This window comes from Gouania willdenowi, chromosome 11 (genome assembly GCF_900634775.1).
Source record: "Gouania willdenowi chromosome 11, fGouWil2.1, whole genome shotgun sequence".
Lineage (NCBI taxonomy): Eukaryota > Metazoa > Chordata > Actinopteri > Blenniiformes > Gobiesocidae > Gouania > Gouania willdenowi.
In genome coordinates, this window is record NC_041054.1 from 1,361,569 (window position 1) to 1,370,805 (window position 9,237).

General features: G+C 34.1%; 1 protein-coding gene across 1 annotated transcript; it reads left to right on the forward strand.

Annotated features, from left to right (window-relative positions):
• Positions 1 to 815: 815 nt before the first annotated feature.
• Positions 816 to 7,213, forward strand: pithd1 (PITH (C-terminal proteasome-interacting domain of thioredoxin-like) domain containing 1). The gene is made up of 6 exons (XM_028460869.1): positions 816 to 1,130; positions 2,455 to 2,498; positions 2,945 to 3,022; positions 4,365 to 4,469; positions 5,197 to 5,305; positions 6,887 to 7,213. The coding sequence occupies exons 1-6, from the start codon at positions 939 to 941 to the stop codon at positions 6,986 to 6,988; spliced, it is 630 nt and encodes a 209-aa protein (XP_028316670.1). The 5' UTR covers positions 816 to 938; the 3' UTR covers positions 6,989 to 7,213.
• The last annotated feature ends 2,024 nt before the right edge of the window (positions 7,214 to 9,237 follow it).

Sequence of the window (9,237 nt, forward strand, 5' to 3'; positions counted from 1 at the left end):
AATAATGGTATGACAAAATGTGAATGTGGTTAAATATTTACAAAAATAAGCATGAAATATGATGTAAAGAGGTCAAAAGTGACAATAATGGGTCAACATATGTGACATTTGGTGGAAATGTGGTGGAAAGGGTTTATAAGTGCCAAAAAAGTGGAGAAACTACTGCCATTTGATGGAGAAGTGGCAGGAATGGGAGTAATGTCGCAGAAATGCAATAAAAGGAGCAAATATATGGCAAAAAGTGATGAAAATAAGTTTAAATATGGAAAGTTTAGTGTAGTTGCAGAAAATGGGTAAAAACACAAAAAAATGGGCTCAAAGTATAAAAAAAAACACATTAATTTCTTGAAGGTGACCCTCTCCCCTTTAAAAACCAACGTATAAGAATGACTGCAAATTGTTAACGGTACTTTTAATTAGAAAGGAGAATTATGAAAGATCATGAAATAACTTTTTTCTTTGTGCTTATTTGATTCCTATTCAAGACACTTTGATAAGAATGAGTGTATATTGTTAATATAGACTACAGAGTTTCATTTATTAACAGTTGTGATTGGTGATGTGCCTTATGGAGGTAGATTTGTCTTTATTATTCAATTAAACAAAACTTTTTCAATCAAAAAAAGTTTACTACAATCAAAAACAAAAACTTTCAATCAAAGAAAAAAAAGTGTTCAATTATTTAGGTATCAAATATATATATATATATACATTGTACCTCGGTTTAAAAAAAGGTCGAAAAACACTTATGGTGCGAGTTGCTTGTTTTATTTTGAAATTCTTTGAACGGAAGTAGTAATTTGACCTGCGTTGTCATAATGACGTCACTGCCTGTCTGTCACGCTGCTAAGTGAAAGTTGTTTATAACTCTCTTCGCTTCTCCAGTGCTTTCTAAAAGTCTCCGAGGCTGGTTCGTTTCTGGTCGTTACTTTGCCGGGATGTCGGGACACGGACACGGACACGGACACGGCTGCGGCTGCGCGGCGGAGCACGAGCCAGCGGAGAGAGGCGTGGAGTTCAGTTTGTACCAGAGGATCGACCTGGACCAGATGCAGTGTCTCAATGAGAGCCGAGACGGACACGGACGACTGGTGTTTAAACCCTACGACCAGCGGAAGGACCGGGAGAAGGTAACCGAGCAATGGAGCCTCTGGGTCGGGTCCAGCAGGCACAGAAACCCGGTCTGTACGGGAAACTATCAGCTGTTATCAGGTCTCTTATTGTGAAAGGACGGCTGATATTTCATCAATAATCGATTAATCAACTTTCTGTTTGTCTTTAAATAAAAAACAACAACATACATTTTTAATTCACTAGTTCAGGTATTTTCAACCCTGGGGTCAGGATCCCTTTTGCGGTCGCGAGACACTCGGAGGGGGTCCTCAGATGCCTTAAAGAAACTAAAAACTTTTTTTTAAAAAACACGTTGTCTGCAACTGCACCAAACCATATTTTAACCTATTTTCATCACTTTTTCTTGACATATTTTTGCTACTTTTAATGCATTTTTGCTACATGGCTCCCATTTCTGACACTTCTCCATCAAATTTCATGATTTTTTTCCACTTTCAAGACATGTTCAGCACATATAATCCCTTTTCACCACTTTTCCCACCTAATGTCACACATTTTCACTCTGTATTGTCACTTTTAACCTCTCTTCACCATATTTTTGCCGGTATAAACTCGTTTTTCCTACTTTTTAAATTACATTACCACCACGCTCACATTCCTGCCACTTTTAAACCAATATTGACACTTTGAACCTTTTTTTTTTAACCAATTTTTCTGTTACACTTATTAATATTGCATGCAGATGTTGATCATTTCTTTCCCACCACCCCAATAAATATAATGTGGTACCTTTTAAATATATGTATGTGTGTTTAATATTAATTTTTGTGTACTTGTAGTGATATTTGACTCGATATATTTTAACAGTAATTTTGGGGCCACTTTCAACCCAGTTTGATTTAAAGTGGGCCCAGCCAAAATAAATGAAACATTCATTAAAAAAAAAAACAAAACATAAATACAATAAAAAATGTAATATTATTTTGTGCCATAGATTATCATGTATTGACAATTTTATTTATTTAAAGTATGTTTTTCAGAATCCAGTGAATCTACACATAAAGTAAACAATCCAGTCATAAACATCCTGAACTAATTAATCTGGTGATTTTCTTTTTCTGCATTTCTTTTTTATGTAATTTAATTCATTTCAATGTATTTTGTTTAAAGAATAAAAACCCAGTAGTGACTTTCTGTTTAGATGATGCAGTTAAATATAAATTAAATGTTCAAAAGTTAAACACGGTACTCTGGAAGGATTTACGATCAAATCAAGACATTTAAATTCCAAACAAACACACTGACAAATCAAACAACTGTTGAAATAATAAATGAACATTAAAGTGATGAAAATATTCACGCATGTTTTTTCTCTTTTAGTTTGTGGAGAGCGACGCTGATGAAGAGCTGCTGTTTAACATCCCGTGAGTTTTAAAGTCACCTGAAATACACAGAATAAAAGGCTTTTAGTTTCCAGACAATAACATCAGCTGCATTTCTTATCATTAGGTGTCACTAACGATCTTATCTTTTTCAAACTGTGGCCTTAATTTTCTGTTTCAGCGGCAGCTCTCCTAAAAAACCAAATTAGTTCTGATTAAATGTCGTCGCTGAGAGATTTACTGAAAACGTGAATCCATTTCATAAAGGTTTTGGTTATGAAACGTAATTATTAGTGGATTAAAATCAGTGTGGGACTAACCTACGTATACCTGTTAGGTTTGCATGTTCTCCATGAGCGCTCTGGTGCTCCACCTTCATCCTCCTGACTTCACTTCCATTGTTTGGATCCAGTTGTGTAATTTAACAGCGACGCTTTCCTGCAGCTCCTGTTTCAAACTCAAACAGCTGCTGTTTTTCCTTCTTTCAGCTTCACTGGCAGCGTGAAGCTGAAAGGCCTCATCATCTCTGGAGAAGACGACGAGTCTCATCCAGCAGAGATACGACTGTGAGTGTCCAAGGAACCACCAGAGAACTGTTTAAAACACTAACTTTTAATGTTTTATTCATATCAAGTAGGGATGTAACGATTAATCGTGAAGCAGTTAAAAATAAATTCATAGGTATTACGGTTCATATCGATACTGAAAATTGAATCGCAGTAAACAGCAGAGGGCGTTATCTATCTATCCTTCTCCTGTCCAGAAGCGTAGGCGGAGGTCGGAATCGCCTACAACTCTTAAACATGTTCATAAATGATTCTTTACCCCTTTAGCACCGAAAAAATATCTGTAAAAGTCACGTTTTTCTATTAGCTTTGTGTGCCAGCACATAGCATCTCTTCTTCACTGCTAGAATATCTGCATGCCAACCGACCACTGGGTTACCAGCGCCCTCTGCTGGTCCAAACAAATATCTGATGTAAATACAGTACAATGACTGTTTTTTAAGTCCAATTGTTAAGGCACAAAATACATTTTCAGTCACACTTTTAAAAAGAAAAAGAACTATTATGCAGTTTTGCATTGTTTACTATAGAACTAGAATTTAAATGAATAGGCTTCTTTTTCATTTGTATTATTCCTTTATTTATTTCATTCAAGATTTATTTTTAGTTAAATTGCATTGTTTTGAATAGTTTATCAAGGGATTCTTTTGACAATGAAAAATAAAAGGAAAATAATACAGTATTTTCTAGTTTTTCCCGAAAAAAATAAAGGAATATTTTTCAGTCATCATTTGTCTACAGTCCCGTTTTGTAAAATAAATTGTGAGAGAGTCGTATCGTAAACCCAGTATCGGGAGTTGAGTGAATCGTTACATCTCTAACATTGAGGTTTGTTTAGATACATTTGCACAGCTTTTGTTTCACCTCATTAATCCACGCTGATAAACTAACATTGTGAAGCTGAGTCGCTTTTAACTAGGTTAAATAAATAAAAATACAGATTAACATGTAACTACATCTAAAAAAAAATACATTGAGCACAATAAATCTTCCACGTAATGATTCCAGCAAATTTCATTTTGTCTTTTATTTATTTATTTTTTAGTAATATGTTAATGTTTCATTTATTCATTTATTATTTTTCAGAAAATTTGCTTCAAATTTTTCAGGTTTTAAATCATAATCTGAAACCCTGAATGAAGTTTGTTTTTGCCAGCTCAGCAGTTTTTCTTGCTTGGTGCATTAAATGTGATCACGTTGTAACGCGTCAATGATTTTCACTCTCAGCAGTTTGTGAAATCTGAGCTTCAGCGACTGAAGTACAAACAAATGAAATGATGAAACCCAGCTCAGTCTTCTTCTTTTACTAATGCTCATTTATTGGGTTGAATTCTTTTTCCAGTTATAAAAACATCCCTCAGATGTCGTTCGACGACGTGGGCAGAGAACCAGAGCAGGCCTTCAGACTGAACAGAGACCCTCTCGCTGAGCTGGAGTATCCCACAAAGTGAGCAAACGTGACCTTTGACCTCACATACACACGTGCTTAAATCTGCTATAAAATCATTACATCATCAGGGATGTCCAGAAGCGTAGGCAGAGGGTGGAATCGCCTACTACTCTCTTTTCAGGCCGCCTTCTACTCTTAAAGCTGCAGTTTGTAGAATCCTGACATGAACACACGTATCACTCTAGTTGCTGTCTGGAGCAACGCAGCTTCTGCCATCAGCCCGTCCCCGTCAGAGAGGTCACAGAGAGAGAATTCTACAAACTGCAGCTTTAATATTTTTGGTTCATATTCCATTACCTTTCCTAATTTGATGGGTACGATGGAATAAGCATATAATTATCATTTTCAATGTGCTGAATACATATTGAAAGCATTGGTAGTCCTCTGGGGTCAGTTTGACCCCCTAGCTGTTTTAGCTGTGTAAAACATGTCTGTCTGTGTGACCCATGTGTGACCTTACATTCCCACACCTGCAGGTTCAGAGATGATACTCGTTCTCATCTGAAGTAGTAAATACATGTTTATGAGAGGAACGTCTTAGAGAGAGCCTCCCACCAGGGGGCGCCAGAGCAACCCTGTTGAACCCCGTGTGGGTAAAAAGCAGCGAGATCCTGTTTTCTCCTGATAATTTTCATCTGTTGTAACTTGTGTGCAGAATCAAAGTGTAAACTAGTGTTTTTTTGGTGTTCAAAGGTTTCTTTTTTTTTGTTTTCTGTGTGTCCAGAATCGCCCGATTTACCAACGTCAACCATCTCTCCATCCACATCTCCAAAAACTTTGGTGCAGAGAACACGCGTGTGTACTACATCGGCCTCAGAGGAGAGTTTTCAGAGGTCGGTCACACAATCAGGGGTTATTTAGCAACGTTATCAAAGCGGTTACTGTAGATGGAGTGTATTAATCAGCCCCTGACACCAGGCTGTCACCCAAATGTAAGAAAATAATTAAAGTCTGTTAAATAATATGTAATGTAATAAAATCAATTAAAGTTCTTTTAAAAGAGAGGAAATGTAAAAAATCAAGACTTATGTTTAAACAAAAGTAACCAGTTACTGCCCTCTAGTGTTTGAAGTGGGGTAGGACGCATTTTGGTCAATAAAAAAAAAAACTTCAAAATAAAAGCACCACGTTTTCCCATGTTTTTGTCCAACAAATGTTGGTGACCCGGGTTGGGGTCAATTATAATGTTTATAATCTTCTAATTGATAATCAATTGCAATTGTGACATAACTATTATTTATCTGTAATTGGGAAAAATCCATTGCTGTTTTAATCGTAATTGAATTCAGATAATTAAATTTGTTATTGAAATTGTATAAACTTTGTCATTAACAATTTAAAAAACAAACCTGTGTAAGACGCCTACACCAAAAATATTAATACTAATATTTTCATTGATTAGGAAGCCTAACACAATGAAAATATATTTATAATATATTTCTGTGTGTTTTACAGCTGATTTAAGACATGAGTCAAAACTGACCCGTGAAAGAAAACCAGCACAAGAGGAAGGTTACATTTTATAGGGTTATTTATTAAAGGCTCAGTGGGGGGAAAAATGAATCATTTTAAATTGTTGGAGTTCTTATTAATATTTTTCTTACGCAACTTGCTTTGTCCTAAAACTCCTCCTAGGTTATGAATGCATCATTAATGACACGTAGGTCATCTCATAGGGCCAATGTCAAGGATGCGAAAATGGTAAATGGACTTGATTTATATAGAGCTTTATCACCACTGAAACAGTTTCAAAGCACTTTACATATCAGCTCATTCACCCAATCACTCCCACATTCACACACCAATGGGACAGGACTACCATGCAAGGCGCTAGTCGACCACTGGGAGCAACTTAGAGTTCAGTGTCTTGCCCAAGGACACTTCAACACATAGTCAGGTACTGGGATCGAACCCCCACCTCTCGATCAGAAGACGACCCACTACCACCTGAGCCATGGTCGACCTTTTTTGTAAAAAAATCTCTATAAATATTTATTGTACAAGTTCGATTCTTACATTTATGAAAAGCTCATCTCAAGTGGAGTATTTTATTTAATTGGACCGAAACTGTACAACCTACCAGTAAATCGGTAGGGGTCAAAGTTCATGACGTCACAAAAAAATAATACTTTTTTCTCTATAACTTGGCCACAAATTGAGATCCAGTGCTCAGACTGGTACCATTGAACAACATTTCCTTTCAATGTGTGACCTTGACCTTTGTTCAAGGTTATTATTAAGTTCAAGGTCAGTCTTTTGTTTTTCCTGCATTATATAACTTGTCAACAAATCCAGACATAGGTTGACATTTTTTGCGTGTTTGCCTTGCGATTACAGGTAGTTTAAATTGTAATTGGAAAAACATTGGTCACCGTACTTGTAATTGAAAATGTTGCTCTTTTCCCTTGTTTTAGGCTCACAGGCACGAAGTGACGATATGTAACTACGAGGCAGCAGCAAACCCTGCAGACCACAAAGTGGAGAGCATCATTCCTCAGACCAACTTCATCTCATGAGGAAGATGAAGTTGATGAAGAAGTTTCATTGACGAGCTTCACTGAGGAAATGACAAAACGCTCAGATGTGTCTGGAAAGAGTGAGCTTCTGTTTTTTAATTATGGTGATAAAGTGTGAAGGATCCACGTGGGACAAACACTAACCAATAAATGCATTAAATGTGCTTTTTCACTCACTGGGTGCATAAAAAATATGCTGAATAAAATTCACTGAATGATGAAAAACACAGACTCCTGCTGCTTGATTTAATATGAAATATGGATTATCTATACCCGCAGGGAAGTGTTAATCCTCTTTCTTTATCATAGTTTTCCAATTTTTATCCAGTCTTCCCATGCGTAACTTGTCTGATTTTTATTTTATTTTTCAATTCTTTAAAATAAGATTAATACATTCTTAAAAACACTTGATTTATTTAGAATAAACAGATTGAATTCTTAAAAACACTTCGTTTATTTAAAATTAGATGATTTTAATGCATAAAAACATTTAATGCATTCAAAATGAAATGACTTGATCCTTAAAAGCACTTTATTTAAAATAAAATGAATAAATTATTTAAAACATTTCATTTAACACACCCTTAAAAACACTTGATTAATTTAGAATAAAAAGATTTAATTTATTTAAAATATGATGATTTAATCCTTAAAGTATTTTTTTTGCAAAACTTTTGCCGTTTATTTTAAGGGATTTGTGTAAATTCCACGAGCCAACCAGCACACATCATAAGATGATTGTTTTTGTCCGTTGCCGTGACAACAGTACAAACTCTCCTGGCTGTGGAGGTCCTGTGACATCATCCCCAAAGGCAAACTGATGAGTTTGTTCTCAGTCGAGGTATAAATAGAGGCTATGAGCATGTTGAAATTAACTTCATACTTTATGCAAATATAGACTTATTTTACAGCATTCTCGGATTAAATAATTTGATTTATTTTAATCACTTTAAAGGAGATGGTAAATATTAAAGCATCTCCAGTGCTGTAACACTTGCAGTACTAGTAAAACTAATATTACTGCTGCTGTTTTCTCCTTTCTCACATTCATCAAAATCACAGAAATTAAACACAAGCATGAACATAACCCCCATGAGAACATCATTACATCACTGCCATCCTGAGACTAAGTACACATAGCAACCCACGTAGCAACCAGCGCCTGCACGCGTAAATAAACACAACCATTCAAATTCATCAGAATAAAATAATATTGCAATAAATAAAAATGTTCATAGTAGTAGTAGTTCAAGGTGTAATATGTATTTAAAAGTGCATAAAAGGGTGTCAGAAGCAGTGATGTGTGCTATGTAACTGTAACCAAAAACAAGGAAAGATGTCAAGATGACTATATATATATATATATATATATATGTATAATCATATATAAAAACTTACTATTTTAAGGGGAAATATATATGCGCTCTATAGTAGAAAGATAGGCCTATCATATTTTATTCTTTAATTCAAGGATCTTTAATTGTTATTGTATTCATGAATGTGTCCATGTACAGAATGAAATTATGTATGCATAATGTAACATTTACATTTAATTAACATTTAAAATTTTGTTTTCAAATTTACATTTAACTACTAGATTTGGATTTAACATTTAGATTTAATATTTAACATTTAGATTTAATATTTAACATTTACATTTAGATTAAATATCTAAGATTTGGATTTATATTTTACATTTAGATTAAATATTTAAGATTTAAATATTCAAATAAAAAAAATTACATTCAGATTTAGCTTTAACATTGACATTTACAAGTAAATACATCACAAATTTCAAAAATAGGGCTGTATATCTGGCCAAAAGTAACAAAAAAAAAAAAAATTCACATACTTTTTCAAAATAGGGTTTGTTGCTAAATGTTGCAAAACGTTGCTGTTCATTGTAGCATGCGCTTTTACAATCGGCGCCCCATAATTATCTACCTGAGTTCCCCAACCATGTCCTTAAAAAACCACAGAATGTGCAAGCAATAATAATAATAGCACCTGTGATATCACATAAAAACTACTATATGATTCTAGTTATTTTATTTCTTAAATAATTATATATATATGTAATGATAATATAATAATAATAATAATAATAATAATAATAATAATAATAATAATAATAATAATAACTATAATTTCTTAAATAACTATAACTTGTGACTTAAATTTAATTTCTTAACTAACTATGATATTTATTTTTATTTATTTATTTATTTTATTGAACAATTTCTAAATTA

Coding starts and splice junctions, on each gene's coding strand:
- pithd1 (XM_028460869.1), top strand. CDS start 939: ATGTCGGGACACGGACACGGACACGGACACGGCTGCGGCTGCGCGGCG. Junction 1,131..2,454: donor AGCGGAAGGACCGGGAGAAG/GTAACCGAGCAA, acceptor TTTCTCTTTTAG/TTTGTGGAGAGCGACGCTGA. Junction 4,470..5,196: donor GAGCTGGAGTATCCCACAAA/GTGAGCAAACGT, acceptor CTGTGTGTCCAG/AATCGCCCGATTTACCAACG.